The sequence below is a fragment of the Volvox carteri genome, assembly GCF_000143455.1.
Source record: "Volvox carteri f. nagariensis unplaced genomic scaffold VOLCAscaffold_73, whole genome shotgun sequence".
Taxonomy (NCBI): Eukaryota; Viridiplantae; Chlorophyta; class Chlorophyceae; order Chlamydomonadales; family Volvocaceae; genus Volvox; species Volvox carteri.
The window spans coordinates 123,996-143,279 of NW_003307616.1; the positions used below are offsets into that span (position 1 = coordinate 123,996).

The 19,284-nt window shown below is 54.2% G+C and overlaps 3 protein-coding genes across 3 annotated transcripts in view; 1 reads left to right on the forward strand and 2 right to left on the reverse strand.

Annotated features, from left to right (window-relative positions):
- Positions 1-1,012: 1,012 nt before the first annotated feature.
- On the reverse strand, positions 1,013-1,432 carry VOLCADRAFT_98493 (uncharacterized protein; the record flags this gene model as incomplete). Its single annotated transcript, XM_002957401.1, has 1 exon — positions 1,013-1,432. One exon carries the CDS (start codon positions 1,430-1,432, stop codon positions 1,013-1,015), a length of 420 nt encoding a protein of 139 aa, XP_002957447.1.
- Positions 1,433-7,518: 6,086 nt separating this feature from the next.
- VOLCADRAFT_98494 (uncharacterized protein) lies at positions 7,519-14,852 on the reverse strand (the record flags this gene model as incomplete). Its single annotated transcript, XM_002957402.1, has 5 exons — positions 7,519-9,356; positions 10,076-10,169; positions 11,112-11,516; positions 12,055-12,492; positions 14,772-14,852. The coding sequence occupies 5 exons, from the start codon at positions 14,850-14,852 to the stop codon at positions 7,519-7,521; spliced, it is 2,856 nt and encodes a 951-aa protein (XP_002957448.1).
- A 1,507-nt stretch (positions 14,853-16,359) lies between these two features.
- VOLCADRAFT_98495 (uncharacterized protein) overlaps positions 16,360-19,284 on the forward strand; it is a gene marked incomplete at both ends in the record, with an annotated part of 5,298 nt that continues 2,373 nt past the window's right edge. The window contains 4 exons of the mRNA XM_002957359.1: positions 16,360-16,427; positions 17,341-17,509; positions 18,084-18,162; positions 18,892-19,103. Coding sequence (XP_002957405.1) covers positions 16,360-16,427; positions 17,341-17,509; positions 18,084-18,162; positions 18,892-19,103 — 528 coding nt within the window. The remainder of the gene's footprint in view (positions 16,428-17,340; positions 17,510-18,083; positions 18,163-18,891; positions 19,104-19,284) is intronic.

Sequence of the window (19,284 nt, forward strand, 5' to 3'; positions counted from 1 at the left end):
CACTAACAGCCAAATGGCTGATCGGAATTGTCTTTGAAGGGTTTGGGTACCGCGGGAGTGTGGTCGCAGACGCAATGGCCTTCCCCACAATAAGTTAGTAGTGAGTACGGATCACGCGATGACGTTTAAGCAATGCAGGGCCTATAATTGCAGGCAAGGGATGAAGAGATGCACGGCTATACGCGCATATACGGAATATACAGTATAAAATGCACGAAAAACATTGTATAAGACACACATTGTACAAAAACATTGTATCACACATGACACAGAAGTACCCCTCTGGTCAAAACGAAGTCAAAAGTACCTCCTTGGTACCGTAGCGTCAATGTCACAGGTAAGCGGTCAATCAATGTCAAATATTCAATTCACCAAATTTCCCTAGCATTCAAGTCCGACTGGCCTACTGAAGCCCTCTGGCTTGTGGCTGGACGCGAGGTCTCCAAACACGGTACAGAAAGCTTATTGCCCCATGCACCTGGCAGTTCCCTCCAGGAGTTTTCAGCTGCCCTGCCGACAGCATGTACGATTTCAAAGCGGCACAGGTTGCAGCGAACACTGGTGAAGCTTTGCTGATTGCCAGGTGGTCTACGCGCCCGCGCTGCTGCACGCCACGCCAACGCCGAATATCATTCGTGTTACAAATATCAATCTTAGGGTCCCTCTTCCTCTTCTTGTATCATAGAGATCAGCACAAAGAGGGGCCTGTCCGCAATCCCGCAACCGCTTGGCCATACTTTCCACGTCTTTCATATTAACGGGTCCTTCCCGTGCTGCTACAACCGTACTTATTGACCGTACTTTCCACGTCTTTCGTATAACCGGTCCTTCCCGTGCTGCTACAACTGTACTTACAGGTCGTGGCTGACGCTCATCACGTCGCCAACCGAGCTGAAAATGCGCCTTTTTGCTAGCGCATCTTTTCTACCTTTCCAGGACTTGCATCACCAGTGGAAAAATGTTTGAGTCTGTTGACCACTACAGTGGTACAGCTGCCTTCACCGATTCACGTCTACAGGCCCCCAGCAAACCTTCGGGTACACGTCTTGGACTTCGTTGCAGATTCCGCAGACCTGTTAACGTCAATAGCACAGCTATAAGTGGATTGACAGCTGGAGGGAATATCTATCGGTGCGGTGAGTACGATCGGGGTGACAGATTGCAAGGTGTTGCGTTCGCTGTCCGGTTCGGGCTCTGTGTTTTGGTCTTCGCCACATGCAAGTGGTGATATCCGGAGCGCGGTATCAGCCTTAGTTTCCTTTTCCCGGCCATATGCGTCCTTTGTATTTTCTGAATCGCCCGCCAGGGATTTAGCGGAGGCCACCCAGATGCCCTTCAACGCCCTCTGTACGGGATAGCGGATGAAGTGCTGGAACCTGAACATGCCCCGCAGCATGCGGCCGTACGCCAGCAAGCAGGCGGCCCAAATCATATTACATGGTGGGCCATATCCGTCGGCACGCCTACAGCAGGGGCGGCGGCTCTTGCAGGACGAAATGTCTTTGGAAGTTGGCCGACCGGACTAGTCGAAGGGGCCTCTTAGGTTGGCGCTGGTCGCAGTGCATAGCGCGACTCCTTTTGGCTTCAGGGCGCTGATATCAATGTGCGGATCCAGCTTGTGTCCGCTGGAACCAGAATGCACCGTCCCAGTTACCTGAAGACGCCTGTGTGGAATGTTGCATGTGCATGTTTACCGCACACTTGGATTGTGCCAACACGTAGCGGTTTCCGTGGTCGAGCCTGACACCGCACATCCATCGTGTGTGGGAGCATGGGGATGCATGGAAGCACGGTGTGTGTGCGTGCTTATGTCTGAGCACACACATACACGGCAGGTGCCTTGCGCCCCCTTGACAAGCGGAAGTTTCCGGGCATTGCTTACGTCTGCCAGCGCTTTGGGGGACTGGTCGTATGTAAGGTAAACCACCTTGTAAGCGCAGGCGCAAGGCTAACAGTGCTTGTGGGGGACACAGCCTGCTCGTCTATGTGTGGGACACACACACGTGTTGCTTCCTCCATGCATTCATCACGCTCCCACACAAAGGAATGACGGATGTGTGTTTTCCGGCTCGACCAAGGAAAGCGTTATGTGTTGGCATAACCCAAGTGTGCGGTGAACGTATACACGCGACCAGTCAATCCATGCAGAGCTCAACCAAAGCGAGCTAGTCCGATAGGCCGTCCGTTGATTACCATAACTATATTTTCACGATAGTTGTTTTATGAGATTGGCTATGTGTTCGGGTCTTGTTGCCGCCTGTGGGGCTTCCGGTGCAAGCTACTGGCGCTTTGAGCACGGATAAACACGTTGATAAGGACTCTCCAGTTTGCATTGGGCTTTACGGCTAATAGTATGTATGGGTGTTTGGTGGGGCTTTGTGCCTTCTCTGGCCCAGCAGGGCCCTGCTATGCGCGGTATTTGTGCACGGGTGATTTGTCGCTATCCGTCCAAAACCAATGTAACTAGACCTATTTCGCTAAGGGTGCGTTCACATGTAGTGTAAATCGGATTATTATCACATGTCCTATTCGTTCCGGCAAGTCAAATTGTATTCACATGCGATTGCGGCACAGAACGTCGCACAGTCGCGATTCGCCCATGACAGCCTAAAGCTGGCCAGCATTATTCTAAGAATATGCCTTTTCAATCAATGTCATCGCCAGCCTTGTACTGAATAGCTGCAACTATTGGCGACGAATGGTCGGTGCGCTTTGTGTAATCTATCAATTGGAAGACGTGAAGGTATTATCATAGATGTATCTATGAACAATGGTTTGTTAAACGGCCTTCTCTAGAGAATGGGTTTCATCAATTACGCCGAATCATATCCCAAGAGGGGGCCCCCAGACCCCTATTCTGATTCAGGCCCATTAGCTCCAATTCAGAGTCCAATTCGCACGAATCAACCCTGATTTGCCTACATGTGAACACGTCCTATTCAGGTCTGATCAAGCAGAAGAGGTAAAACTTTCGTAAACTTCACGTTGCAGTATACGTGATTATTGAATTCCCTAACGACCGGAAACCACCCAAGGGAAGGGCTATGTGCAACAGCGACTGGTTTTCAGGAAGTAATCGGACTATGGGTGCCAATCAGCACGGCCAAATGGAGCGGAATCCGACATCCAGGCTAAGACGACAGAACTCATGACGTACTCAGATGTCGTGTAAGTTGGCATAATTCGCCCAAATTAAAAAATAACGTAGAGCGCTGGTTGCATTGAAATCTCAAGCGGGGTTGAGGCGGCTAATCGAGTACGATAAATCGATGTAAGTGCCTGAATCTTTTTCAGGGAGATCCAGAAGTCATTTTGCATTAGAACATTATATCGTTATTACATGAACATCAGCCGAACATCAGAGCTGGCACCTATCTGACACCTTTTTCGCAATCATCCTGTCTTACATGTACAAGGATGGTAATGATTTCTGTCACAAATGGCATACTTATACAGCAATCACTCTGATGTAATGTCAGCCTGCATTCCGGGAAACTGCGACGGTGCGTGCGCCACCGCTTGCTTGCAATCTCGCGGGGATCGCTAGCCGGAAACGGGCTTGGAATCATACTCCGAGCTACAATAAATGTAAACACCCACTACGATAAGTGAAACAGTCCTTACTAATTCCAGTTCCAATATTTTGAAGCCGATGGCTTTACGCTCCTCGTCCCGGCAGGTTGTTGGTGGAGGACTACGCAGGGAGTGCAGCGTTGCCCAACAGAGGAGTTTGGTCCCGGTACCAGATGGGTACCGCCGCAGATGTCGCATCGCTTTCATACAGCTCCGGAAAGCCCGATTTGACTCTCCGTACCGCAAACCTGCGAAGAAAAGCACGGCAGAGGCGAGAAGACGGTCTCCTCTTATAGTCGGGCTGGGAGCTGCAGTAAGAATTTAGAACCCAAATAGTCGGATATGTGCAGCCTACACACATTCATGAAGCAAATGTAAATCGATAGATAATGAGGGCCAGGAAAATTGCCCAAAGCATCACCCAAAAAAATACAGGAAAAGCTTGGAGGAGGCTTCTTAATTACATAGGAAATGTTTTAGATTCTTCAGCGGTGGCCGTATGGCCGCCCGTATGCTCCCACCCGCTCATACGTCCGAGACTGTCAGTGTGCACTCAGGCCAGGAATGCCGTCATGCGGTCACCCAGCCATCTCCCATATATAGATTTCGCGACTGACCGACGGTGCGCGCTCATAAACCATGCAAACGTATTCGTGAACAGTCTTTTATATGTAAGTTGGCGACCCTGTCGCTCGAGTGATCGGCTTTGCCCGTTAGGCCGCATGCACATTCCTGCTAATCCATCGCCGCGTGTGAGGGCAAGCGAGGAGGAGGAGAAAACCTAACAGTGCTGCTCGTCTAAAGGAAAACGACGTAGACACGAGCGGTGCCGCAAAAAAATCCAAAACCGTTATCTGAGCAAAAAAATAAGGAAAAGCATTGTGTGCGAAAGTGTCGAGCGCTTTACGGAGTATCAACGTCACGCTGAAACATTTACGAGCCCAGGAAGTTCCACTTCTAAGACTTTCCGATGCAAGCAGAGGAAGATAATCCGCCTTTTTCAATTCGCCTTTCCTTTCCGATGTCGCCATTTGCCCCATAGCCCTACCCAACATGTCTGCAGTATAGCAAAACCTGACGCTGGTACAATAATTTATCCTAGCGTCCTGACTGTTGGCAACGTAAATACCTCCATAGCTATGGAAGTCTTAGGCCTGAAATTCTCCCAAGAATTCGCTCACAGTTCGCATTCCGCACTTACCTGCATAATTGCCACCCTCTCCCTCGGCATTGCCATCAGCACACCTCAGCACGGAAATTATCCCAGAATCAGAGCTTTGTGTATGGTGTGCTTGAGGTTATATACCAAATCTCGTTTCCTGCCCTCGTGGTACGCACACGTACGCGTCAATCATCCGTAGCCATCCAGGGCCGCAGTGTGACAGTGTCTGTGCAGTAGCCGTCACGTACGTGAGTTGTCAACAGTTTGAAAACCACCGAACCCAGCCCAGCCCAGCCCAGCCCAGCCCAGCCCAGCCCAGCCCAGCCCAGCCCAGCGCCATTTTCAGCAGAGCCAAGCAAACGGCTTCTCATTCCAAACCCATTCCAGGAGCGGTAATAGCCACGATAGCCATTGATAGCGTGGGCAGTTCAGGCGGCGTTTGTAAGCCAACGGCTTCCACACCATTGGTGAAAACCATTGGAGCAGAACCAAACCTCGTGCGAACCAAACCACGCGCATCCACTTTTCGAAACAATCGAACAGAAGCACCATCGAGCCTGGGCATGAAAAGGTCCGCGCACCAACAGTGGCAAAGAAGTACACGTGCATGCAAACCAAAATAAATGCGGCGGCTCACGGGATGCAGATAAATTGCCGGCCCACATGCCCACATGCATACAACATAACATTTTGAGCAACATACAACCATAGCTACTTGACCACTGGGGGGGCTTCATTCCATGCCAACGTTGTGAGGATGGAAGGGACGACAACCAGGGACGGCACCGCAACACACACACACACACAGACAAACACACAGACAAACACACAGACAAACACACAGACAAACACACAGACAAACACACAGACACACACACACACACAGACAAACACACAGGCACACACACAGACAAACACACAGGCACACACACAGACAAACACACACACATATTGCAGGTTGTCGCACCTCCTCATTTCTCATACTCACAACAACAACAAGCTCCGAATAAAAAGCTGACTCCATACGCAGACATACAGACACACATCACCTAAGCGTGAGCTAACAGCACTATTAATTGACGAAATGAACCTCGCTCCAGGACATGTGCGTCGCGAAACGAAACTGCGATGCGGCGTCGATCTCGTATGCAAAACATCCAATATCACAGCGCTGAGTCCTCTGATCTCCCTGATCGCTCTAGCGGTTGATACATTTTGCAGTGCAACGAAAACGAAACGAACGGAGAGGGACAAAAATGTGCACCGAGGATATGGTACGACGGCCATGTCGAACAACACACCGGCCCCTAAACCATCACCAGCCAAGTGCCCGCTAACAAGCAACCAACACCCTTGTACAACAGGATATACCGTTCATGCAACCGAAAATCGCAAAGACCTCTAAACAGCAGCACTTGCCGGGATGACACACACACATACACATATACACACATACACACACATACACATACACATACACATACACATACACATACACATACACATACACATACACATACACATACACATACACATACACACACATACACATCTACACACACGCACGCACATACACACACACGCACGCGTGTGCCGCCATTTGTAAAGTTGCGGTCTTACTAAGCTATAAGCCTATTAGCGCTGCACCACAACTAAACATCCGGGCGGGCGGCATCACGCCAGCCTGGAAAAACCAGCAACCCCTCAACCAAACACCGAAGCCATGATAGAAAGCTGAGAGAGGCGCACTAGAGGCAATGAAAGGAAGTAGGAGCAGCACACACAGTAGCAGACATGTGCTGCTGCGGCTCAACCCCCAAATAACGCCCTCCGCTCCAGTCTTTCGTTTCATGGTTCCTCTTTATCCTTCCGATCCGATGACGATGATGATGATAATGCACAACAATCATGCACAAACGCGGTTCCTACGATCACCCCTTGCCGGGCCCAGGCAGCGCCTCCCGGTAGCCTCCTCCTCCTCATGTGCAGGAACCTAGGGCCCCTAGGGCCCCTAGGGCACATACCCTTGGAGGGTAGCAAAACTCAAAGGTGCCATACACATGCACACATACACACGCACACATGCACACATACACACGCACACATACACACGCACACATACACACGCACACACATACATACATGCATTCGCATTAAATCCACATTTGCACACATTTGCACATCTGCACCAGGGACGCACCTGCCGCCACAAGGCCCAGAAGGCGGAAATTTGAGGCGGTTCTCCGCAATCACGCAAATCCGCAATTTCTCAATACGTGACCACCAAAGGACCCATCAGCCCCATCTTTTGGCCCTATTGGGCGACCGCGCTCGATCACGACTTTAGCATGTACGCTTTATTGCTTTCACATCTTTCTCAGCGTACTCAGGGAGTTATGCTTCCAGCAATGCGGACTTTTACCGCCTTCCTCAATGCCCATCATATTTAAATAGCCACCCCCCGATATCCTTATACCCCGACCCCGCTACTGCACGCGGGAGGAGACACTTTTAAATTCTCTTGCTCCGCTTGCTTTGCCTGCCGGTGAGCCGGTAAGCACCACTGCACTGCAATGCGCCCTCTCGCCCCCTCACCCCCTCACCCCCTCACCCCCTCACCATCCGACATACAGACGATGTGTATACACGAGGTGGCGGGCTCGACCACGGAGAGCGTCACGTGTTGGCATAACCTAAGTGTGCGGCATAACCCCAGTGGCGGCATCGGTTTGGCGGTTGGCAGCAGCTCAATCCGCCTGCCTCCGCCAAAAGGCGCCCCCCCATCATCGCCGCTGCCCGCGACCCCGGCACTCCACGTTATGATGGCTGTTCCAGTGTTCGAGCTGGCACTGGCTGCTGCAGTAGTACGCGGATTTGCAGAACCGACACGTCTTGCGTCCGGACAACTCCGCCTCACTGCGCTCCTCGAGGTTCATGCAAGCCGGGTTGGCGCACAGCTTGATGCCCTCACTCTCCACCACCTCAGCCGCAGCGTAGGGGGACGGCAGGTCCGGCAGATGCGCTATGCTGTGCTTCTTCGACACCTCCGCCGCCAAGGCCGCCAGCTCAGGGGTGAACTCCTGGGGAACCAAGCCCAGTGCTGCGGTTCCGTGTCCGTGTCCTACTGCACCGACCTCACCGCCATTGTCGCCACGGCTGTCCTCACTCCCCCAGGCGTCCAGCACCGACAGCAAATTGTGGCGACCTTTATCTTGCAACTTCTTTCGAAGCCAGTCATCCAGCAGTATATCCCTGTCCAGCTTAGGGCGCCCGATACTGGAGGACGAGGAAAGGGAAGCTGCCTCTGTAGGTGCTGGGCTGAGCTGGGTGGGTTCAGAAACAGCAGCCGCTGGGGGCCCTGCAGCCGCTGGGGGCCCTGCAGCCGCGTCCGCCCGCGTGTCGCTGTTCGGTTTGGTGACGCACTGCCGCACGCTGCGGGGCACTGCCAACACAAGCACCTCCAAAATGTCGAGCACTGTGGGCAACAGTACCCTGGGTTCAAGCCCGGTGAAGCGCTCGCAATCCCCAACCCCACCAGCCCCCACATCCGGCCCTGCTGCATGGTCCCTTGGCTCGTCCTGTTCGCTCGGTCCTCGAGGAGGCTCCCCACTCCGTTCCAACTCCTTGAGCTGAGCAAAGTACTTGTTGATCCAGGCCAGCATGTCCACCCCAATCATTAAAAAGGTGACCCATGCCGCGTAAGCGACCGCACCGGAACCGCAGGGCCCCCCGCTGCCGTTCGGGCTCGCCTCGCCGCCACCACCACCGGCTGCGTCTGTGGAAGGCGCTTGCTGCCCCCCTTCAGCGGAAGGCGCTTGCTGCCCCCCTTCAGCGGAAGGCGCTTGCTGCCCCCCTTCAGCGGAAGGCGCTTGCTGGCACCCTTCAGCGGAAGGCGCTTGCTGGCCCCCTTCAGCGGAAGGCGCTTGCTGCCCCGGGCGATCTAACCACTCCGCCTCGCTGCGCATCCGCGCCATCAGGCACTGCAGCGCCGCCGCCAACACCCAGCGCAGCACCGCCTTGCCCATGGCCACAGAGAACCAAGTGTCAACGACGCGGGCCAGCCACACAGCGTTCGGCAGCCATTGCGAAACGGCGAAGATGGCAAGGGCCTGTTGCTGCGTGGCTTCTCTGGTGCCAGCTGGCGGCCGGGCCCCCAGCCGGTCGACTGCCTCGACGGGCAAATCGCCGGACTCGAGCGCCACGTTCAACGGCAGTCTTCGATCCGCAGCGCCTCTGGGCTGCAGCAACACGTCGGCCTGTTGCTCCAGCAGCGCGGCCATGTAAGCAGTGATCACCACCTCAGCGTCCTGATGCTCGTTAGGCTCGTTAGTGCGCGATTGGGACATGGCCGCGAAGCCCCTCTCCTTGAATACTTCTCCCAGCCGGCGTAGCGTGACGATCAACGACGCCACTTGCCTCACTGACCCATGGGTCAGCACGGCCGTCCATACGCACGGCCATCGGAGCAAATGGTTGACTGTGCAAAGGCACGACGTCTCTCCCCTGCTGACGGAGCCGGCGGCCCTGCCCCAGCCTCGCAACAGCTGTTCGATTGTCGGCACAAGACCCGCTTCGAGCGCGCAGCGGAGGTTAAACGCGCAGCGAGATGCCCCAACGCCACCTGAGCGGGAATGTTAGGAATGGGCGCAGAACGAACCTCGTTTGGTGATATTTTTCAAATAAGCGTAGGAATGGGTGGCGCGAGCGCGGGTAATGCTCCTATTATTACAACCCCAAAGCAGCATTTTTCCCAAAGAATCCTCGGACCCATCCACTCTCTCTGCCATACAATTCATGCAATCATGCAATACAATCCTGTAAGTAAACTTTACCAGATCGGGAAAAAGCCAGTCGAAATTGAAAGCAAACGCAAAAATGGTTAATCTTCCTGGCACTTCTTACATACCCCCTATTAGTGTGGGATCATCATTCCCATTTTCCAACCACAGAGTGTAACTTATGACGCGCACAAAACCTCCTCTGCGCGAATCGCCTCTCAGCCCATAACTGGTACATTCCAGATCCGAGCATTCCCTTCCACAACACCAGCTACAAAACGTCTCGGGAGTTGTAGGCCTGCCCCGGGCTCCTCCATGTCCAAGCCAATGCCCCCTCTGCGGGCGCCTCTTCAACTTCTCCCGCAGTTTGATTTCTGCCGACTAGCCCTCTCCCCGCCCACGCCATCTCCCGCATCTTGCCACCCTTCCACTTGCCTGGCTGAACCCCCCCTCTACTTCCCAGTAAATCCATCCTCACCGGGCCTGTTGGCTATATGCAGCGTGCACAATCTGGAGATAAACGACCCAGTAATACAGTCGCTTTCGCTCGGAGACCCCTCACCGGGCAACTCGATGTCGGCGTGGTTCACGGTCAGCAACAGGCGTGACAAAACTTTTATATCAGGAACAATCTCTACTAAAAGCTGATTATTTTGCTGTTTGAGTTGTCACCAGAATCCACCGGGCCTTCCGCAGCCTGTGGCTGATGTCAACTAGGAAGCTCGCAAGATGGCGTGTTTAACAGTTTTTTTTACCATGTCACGTCTTCGCATTTTCATGTAAACAACTCCCCATATGCCATTACATTTGTATTCCGGTATGTAAAAGTCACAAAAACGTTCTAGGGCGTCCCTGATGGAAAGTTAGTTGGGGCTCCAAAACCACCACTCTCAAGCATCCCGTACAACAAACTCTTGGAGCCCGTACCTTAATCCGTACAACACCCAGCATGTTTTTGTTTAATAGGTTTTGGCTTTTTTGGTCAAGCTCTATCGTTTCCCCCGAAGCGAGCGGGGTATAAAACTGCCTCTCCTAAACCTGACCCCCCCTTGAGAGGTCGAAAGCGGTGTCACCGGGGCGCTGCGCTGTGGGGGGCATTTAGCGCATCAGACGTAACCCCACGACGCCTCACACTGCCGCCAGACTGCCTGCCAGACTACCCACCGCCTCTTGCCCCCCCCCTTTGCTTCTACGTCTGGTACACTCTTGCCCTGGGGCAGCAGCTTCACTCGTTTGTGGTTCGTCTTTCCCCCCCCCTTACTTGCGTATCCTGTCTCCTCACTCCGAAAGACTGCCTGCAGCCCAAGAACCCACCTCCTCGCCTTTTCCCCCTCAGCAGCCACTTCCCTAGCTGACCCCCACCCCACCCCACCTTGCTGCAGCTGCAGCTGCTGCTGCTGCTGCTGCTGCCGCTGCTGCTCATCCTGATCCTCCGGAGGGAAGTCGAGCTTCAGCAGGCCGCCGATGAGCTGCAGCGGTCGGTGCTGCGCGTATTGGAGCTTCACAAACGGCCTTCTCAGCAGTGTTGTCAGGATGTGCCACAGCCTCCCTAGCCGCGCCCGAATGTGCCTGGGACGCAGCCGGACCGCCAGGCGCACCAGCAGCATGGCTGGTTCCACAAGCGTGAGCTGACTGCCCCCCGGCAGGTGCTCCACCGACGTGAAGGGGTCCACCACACACGCCAGAGCCTCCAGCACCATGTCGAAAATGTTGACCGGGCTGTACAGGAGAACTGGAGTTGTCTCCGGTTTCGGAGCCGCCGCCGCCGCCGCCGGCTGCTGCTGCCCCTCCCGCTGCGGAGGCATCGCGGGGAGGACCAATTGCCACACGAGCGCCGCCGCGCCAATGCGGGAGAGCAGCCGGTCCTTTAGGGCCTTCACGACGTGCGGACCATTCACCAGGTCAAGGAGCTCTGGCAGCATGGAGTCCGGCAGACCAAAGCGGGGTCCTGCGCCTCCCGTCAGCCTCAACCTGGCCGCCACCACCTCTCGACCCAAAAGGAACTGCGGGCGCAGACAGCACCCCGTGGCAGGCGGTTGCACCCAACGGAGATGATGTACATTTTGTGTAATGATAGCGCCGATAGCTGGCAGGTTTACGCAAAGCTGTGGATACAGCAAGGCCTTTGAGAAAGGCCCTTGCCGCAAATCGCGAGCCAGGCGGGGACGCCCCACCCGTCCACTAAGCTGAGGAACAGGACAGACCACTCGACGTGCGTCCACGCGCGTTTATGCGCCCGCTATTGGCCCATTAGGCGTCTGTGACTGATATACATCTTTGCATGCTTCTGGTACCGTTCCAAAACCACATTAAGCTACTACTCGCGCACTCACGTCACACGTGACAACAACAACTGTTTTCAATCTTGCACTGCCTGGGTTCCAACAGGGGGTTTTGCAATCGCAGCCAAGCTCTTGAATGGCTGGCTGTGATGCCAGTGGGGATGCAGTACAGACACCATTCCGTGGTCGTACGACGGCGAGCACCAAAAGAATTCCGTCACCCTCTAAGAACCCAACCAGCCACGCTAAGAAGTTTTACCTGAAGACATGTCCCGGAGAGGACAGCGCGCGCTAGCGACAACAACCTTGCTGCAAGGTCCTCGCCTGTCGGGGTTGTCTCGTTGTCCTGTGAACCGGTTTTTGATAACGTCCGCTCCCCCTCCGTCGCGGCCCAGCACTGGTCCAGGAGGCCTTGCTTTCCCGCAATCCCGTGTAAGGCGCTCACAATGCACCCGCACGTCTCCATCACCCCCATCCGAATGTTGCTCGCTTGGCTCCCCGCCAGCTGACCGCGCGTAGATGCATCACTGGCCGCTTGCAGGATCCGCAACAGACTTCTAGACATGTGCTCCAGAAGCTGGCTGGCCGATAGCGCCCGCAGGCATGATTCATACAGAGCAGTACCATTACTGTCGGCAGCATTCAAAGGCCGGTCGCTAACTGTCAACTGCGCACAGCTGCTAAATATGAGGCAAGTCTGTGCGATGAGCCGCAATTTGGGCTCGACGGCCTCAGGCAGCAGGTCACTCCAAACTGACAAAAGTCGGGCGTAACAATGGAACGTTTCTGTCGAAGTAAGGACGTAGGCCAGATGAGCACCAAAGGCTGACCCGGCCTTCAGTGCGTTGCTTTTGATAATCAAAAACAGGATGCTCCCTAAAAGAAATTCCCCCTTGCCTACTCGAGTGTTCCCGCTCCGCGAAAGTTCCTCTAGTTGACGCAACGTTAAGCTGTGTAGGTTAACAACCTCCAACCAAGCAGCCTCTCCGATGCTTGCTGCAACGTCATGACTGTGAAAACCGTCCAAGCTGTCCACAAGGCTCCCAAATTCCCTGACGTTATTCCGTGGCACACGCGCCAAACCTTCCCCGCCACACTTGCAGGACTCTTGTAAATTTAAACAGAGCCTTATAAGATCAGTTTTGAAGGCTTCCACAGAGAAGGTTGAATGACCCTGGCGGCGAGACATGTTACTCCATACCTCAGACCAAGCAAAGGAAAACACCAAACTGTTTTTCGCGGAACACGCATGGGAACCAATGCTGTGTACGACTCTGCAAGCATCGCAGCTTTATGGCTCGAGCATCGGGGCCCCGGGTCCTGTGCTAGGCGAAGCTGCTCGTCCATAAAAAATGCTTTTAGCATTTGACTCGCACAAAAAACTTTTTGGAATTGCGAATGCTCTGTGTGTGGCAGCCTGTGGGATTCGGGAGCTCTTCAAAATCGTCGGACGGAAGGTCTCGCCCTCCGCAGCTGCCTGTACATAACGGTCGCCATCCAATCGAGTTTCAGCAAGCCGCCTGATTCGGCTGATAGGCAATCTTATTTGAAATGGTTGCCAGCTAACGTTGGCTTCTCGGTCATGTTCCTAAATAGGATACACTCACTGGACGACAGAAGTAGTGGAAAGTACAGCCATTTCCCGCGCGGAAAATTACATCGCATCCTGTCCTTATAGTATAAAAGGTTGTATAAAAGGTTGTGGCGAAAAATGTAATCTCATATAACATAAAATGGTCTATTGTGACCATAGAAGCCGGCCATCATTCACCACCCTACCCCCAATAGAGCTGTGAGTGAGGATTATGCCACCGCATTGCTTTCACGGCCGCAAAAGCATTTGGCACCTCAAGCTGGTATCCGGCCGGCATTTTAACGTTTATCGCATTTAACTGCAGGAGCGATTGTATGTACCTGCGCTGAGCAACCCAGCTAGTTGCATGCGACTGCAGGAGCGGTTGCACGTGTTTGCGCTCTTCTTATCCACAGCTCAATATAGTCCTTCCTTGTTGCACATTCATTTTACAGAAGTGGAAGGCCGCTGTAGCACAACAACAAAAACAGAAGAAACATAGTGCCCAGCATGTGCCCAGCCCCATCCGGAACAATGATGTAGCTCCCGTAAAACCCAGGCAATGGCACTGCAGGCACGCCTGCTTTCCACCGCACGTGAACAGCGGTGCAACCGGAACTCATTGTCGTGATTCAAATGGCGTCCCTTCGTTCTTTTCCTAAACCCTTAAGCGCAAAAGAACACCGCTACATCTCGCTAGCGAAGTGGTGGCGACGGTAGCTGTGGCAGCGTCCTCGACAATTGCGCTCAGCACAACGATGTCCGTACACACACACACACACACACACACACACGCACGCACGCACGCACGCACACACGCACACACACACACACACACACACACACACACACTCACGCACACACAACACACACGTGCACACACACACACACACACACACAACACACACACGTGCACACACACAACACACACGCACACACACACACACACACACACACACACACACACACACACACCACACACACGTGCACACACACACACACAACACACACACAACACGCAGATACCTGAAGGTGAAGCCCAAAGACGCTCAAAGAGTTTATGGACAAAGAGTTGCAAAAGACAAAAGAGCACATGAGAATACATACACTGCTGAATACAGGGTACAGGGGGGCCACTGAAGCCTCCAATGGTGAGGCCCAGCGCTCACAGGCTCAAAGCTTTTCCGCACATTCCTTGCTATCACACATGCGAAAACAGCTGCGAAGGGTACGATTCACAATATCGCGAAGGCGTGGCCAGCCCGGCCTATCCTGCTAAATCCCAAGCACCATAGCAGTTCTGCTTGCGTTGACCCTACCAGCTGCAGCTAGATAGTCGAAATGTTATAATGCAAAGGTTACAAACCGCTTGGCAAGATAAAATAACTAATGTGTAGCCTCACTTTAGCAGGGGAGATATTATTGCACCCATGTAAGGACCATGCATTAGTCAGGTACATGTCGAGTCCGTACATGTTGTACATATTGCTGTCGCACCCGGATAGTTTTTTTTCCGGCAGACATGGCGCGACTGGCTGGTTGACAACATTACCGTCCACGTGGATGTTTTTTTTTGGCGTGACGATGCGGGATGGGATGGCTAGACACAGAGTCACACAAGGTCACGCGTGGCAGGGAGATAGTCAAAGTGTCCGTCTGTCCTGGTTTCGCCTAGTTTCCTCGTGAAGTTTCGGAGTCGTGCTTCGATTCCTTTGTTTCCAACTGCGCCTAAATTTGCAGTTGTTCTCGACGCTTAAGACCAGGTCATCTAGAAAGGGCACATGGACGACTGCAGTTTTATTCCACGTCCTGTTTGGTATGCAACATGCGGTGGCCTAGAGGGTTTTACGCGATTTTACAGCTTTGCGAAGCTGTGTCCATGTACGTGTCCAGGGCACCCCAACCTTACTTGCATCCAGTTGCAAGTCGTGTGAGGGTGACCAAGTTAAGGTGACCAGGTTAAGGTGACCAAGTTAAGGTGACCAGGTGACCAAGTTAATCCCTCGTTTTGGAATTTTGTGATTTCCAGAAAGATTCCCATCAAAGCAGCGAGGAGACGTAGGATCAAATATACATTTGCAGAATCCAAACATGCATGTACGATTGCAGACTCCAAAACATACTCAGGCCCGTCGTGAGTCCATGGTGCTACAACAGGCAACCCTCGCCCGTACACTTCGCACAGTTGAGCTAAATAGATACAACGCTTGTACCTACGGTGCTGTGTAGCCGCGAATGTGGGCACGAACACGGCCGTGTTCCAAAGGTGTCTCCAAATGTTTTCGAGTGAGGGCGCGCGCCTTCCTCCCCGCACATTGCCCTCCCCTAAAATCCTAACGCCATGGCTCATTCGTTGTTGACCCATTACACTGGGGGTAATCTGTGACAGATCAAAGGAATTAAACGTTGACGATTCACAGCAGAGCGCTGTGTACACTACACCATCGCCAGAATGCTAGGAATGCTGATAATAAAGGCAATAAGGCCCATATATGATAGCTCTATACATGTTTTGCCGCCTGTTTGTTTTAATGGACCGGGCCACGCGCACACGTTTCGAGACTTGCCCACCTCACCCCAAACAGTCCCGTGGTCTGCTCTCACCCGGCGGCCCGCCCAGTTGTCACCTTCGCCATTTTCAGGTGTAGGGGCAAAGGGCTCACGCAAGTTCATCCTGACGCCCTGCACACTCATGACGCATGCCTGATGGCCTGATTCCATAGGAAAGACCTGCCTAGCGCTGTTCTCCAAAGATGGTAGCCTGCCAACGGACCAAGACAGTTGCGTCGCCATTCTACCGGAACGCGGCCTAAGCTGGCCATCTCCAGCGCAGCATAGTGCAATTTTAAGGACTGCGCTTGCCCTTCGCTAGGGATAGCTAGCTAGGACTAGATTCCGGTGCAACCGTCCTGTTTTATTGGCACGTTGCCATCTTCTGAGAAATAAAATTAGGCAAATGTTCTTGTGGACGTGGGGCTCCAGGCATACATAATGAGCTTGCAGGGCGTCGAGATGAACTTGCGTGATCCCTTGGCCTCCTATCGCGCTCAGTACAATAGGTACAAACCACCTTCATCTTGGGCGTTGGAGCCCGTCACGGCAAATTGAACAACATGTACCGCCTTGTGCTATCCTTCTTTACGCCGTCCTTCTAAAGGTGTTGAGGACCCAGCCGACCGGGGTCCAAGTAAAAGCTGCGATTGCTCAAGTTAACCAGTATCTGCAGAAGTCCTGACTGTTACGCTGCCGGAAGGCGAACTATCAGGAAATACTTGCGGAGCCAGCGGTCAGAACGAGTCGCAGCATTCCAGCTCTCAGCGGCTCCAAAAGCCCTGCTGTGCGGCAAAATAGGGAAGCAAGTTTTGTGCGGACGAATCCATATCACCTGTATGTAGTTTCGCGTGTATTGCACTGTACTGTAAAATTTCAAGGGCCTGACGATGCACATGATGCAAATAATTTCATTCACCGGTGCCAAGCAGACAATTGGCACGGGAAGGTCCTATTTACAATACTTTAGTTGCTAAACGAAGTCGCTAAAAGAAGTAACCTCGAGAATTCTGCCATGGCCTAGGATGCAAGGATGCAGTTCAACACACTGCAACAACCAACGGGTAACAACACCTCAGACGACACCTGGGGGCGCCTCCTTGATATCCTGAACTCGAACTCTCAGACAACCCGGCAATCTGCCTTCGCCAACCTAACCCATGGCGCTCATCGCTCACTAGACAACCCTTCATCCCCGTCGCTTACGGGGAGCTCTTCATCACATCCACCGAGCCCAGGAGATGTTACGATCCTTATCGGGCGTGACCCCTTCGCCGCGCCAAGCTCGTCGGCCCCTCAACAGCAACAGCAGCTGCAGCAACCAAACCCCCTCCACCACAGCCAACAAATTTTCTCCCATCCGCATGCACATCAACCTCAAATCCACCCTCCTCCACTCACATCACAAAGCTCCCACGCCAGGAGCTTATTGCTCTTCGGACAGCTCACTCGCAGAGCGCAGGCTGTGGCCGCAGCTGCAGCGCCCCATGTGGACACCGCAATGGGACTTGACCCCGAAACAGCCTCCACAGTATCAGCCTCCGCGGAGCGCCATAGACTCATTTCCGACAACGCGGGCGTCAGCTTCCAGGTGAGGTGAAAGGAGCCAAGCCAAGCGAACGAACGCCATATTGGCAGTCCTCGTGTTCCGTGCGTCCCCTCCGCTATTACTCCTGCGGGAACATGGCAGCCCGCACCGCCCTGCCATGGAACCGCGTTGGGCCGCACGGCGATGGGACGGACGCGAGTGGCAACACAAGTCCAACAAAGATTTCCAGGGACACGCAGCACAGCTGACCCCAGTCCTAACAGCGCTGCGGAAGCTGAGCCATAGGGTTCAGGGGCGCGGAAGCCGTCCTGGCAGTGGGGGTGATGCGGGGTGATGACGATGATGATGATCTGCGGTGCGGTGATGGGTCTGTGCGCACCCCCCCGCTCTACGTTTGGTACACTCTTGCCTTGGCAGCAGCTTCACTCGTGTGTGGTTCGTCTTCCCCCTCTGTACCTGTGTTGTGCTTTGCAAGAGGCAAGAGGGCCTCTTGGAAGCAGCTTGCGAGGAAGGGGATCTGATGTGATGTGTCCTCCCTGTGCTGTTCATTAAAAAATGCTAAGGAGCTTCACGGCGCGGGCGCGGGCTTCACTGCTCCCCTGCGCACCCACCACAGGTATTCGTGGAGTGGTTAGCGGATCTGATGCCCTTTCTGCTGCTGCTCTCCTGGGTGTTCATCCTCGAGCACGCGGGAGGTAGGTGGCCGCGATTGAGAGCAGCAGCAGCAGCAGCAGCAGCAGCGGCGGGTGCTCTGTGTGGGATTCAAGGCGGTGGTTAGGCTGGACCCGAGTCCTCTAGTCCCAGTCCCAAATGTCCGGATGCCAATCGAACACGGGCACGTTGGCCTGGACATGCGCACGGACGCAGCTACAGGCACGGGCTACAAGCCCGCGCTGGTCATGAGTACCGCGGGACAATCATCATCATCATCATGCGCTCCTCTTGCAACTCGTCTCAGGAAAGCCCTACGGGATGCCGCTAGCCGCTGCTGCTGCTGTGCTGATGATGCTGATGCCCTGTTGGCTCCATTCTCCTCTATGGCCAGAAGACCTCATCTCTGGGGGACCCCATGATGAGCTCCCACTGAAGGAACCAGCTGCCATCGCTTCCTCAACCACCCTCAACCACTCTCAACCACCCTCAACCGTTCTCACCCACGCTCAACCACTGTAACCCACTGTAATTCACTTCACCGTAACCGTCCTCTCTCTCCGCCTCTTGGAGATTATAGCGCTTACGTCCGATGCTGTGTGCCCTCTTTTCGCACCCCCTCCTTCCGCTGCCCCCTCCTTCCCCTGCTCCATGCTGTGTGTGCGCATGCCATGCACTGCCACTACCCCCGGTGCCCCCCACGACTGCCACTACCACACATACCCACGTCCCGCTGGTGACCGGGGTGCCATGCTGGTGAACATAACGGGCAGTCCTGCTGCTGATCTTGTTCCTGGCGGGGGGTACCTTCCATGCCAACGCGGACATCCGTCGGCTCATCGCGCTGCGGCGGGAGGCGCTCGTGCGCACCTGCATCAGCCAGGCGCTGACGGTGATGCTGTTCACAGCGGCCTCTGTGCTGGCCACCCTGCCTGACACGCGACTGCTGAGGGCGCTGACGCTCAGGTCCACGCAGACAGCGAGTGTGAGTGGAGAGGGGAGGTCCGAGTGATGGCTGGCGTTACACGCTGGGTCCTGTGGGATTATCCGTTATCGTTCGTCTGGTGCTGGCCGTACGCCAACTTGGACACTAAGGGGGGTAGAGGGAGAGGGGAAAAGACGAACCACGAGCGAGTGAAGCTCGTGGAAGGGGGAGGGGAAAGGGA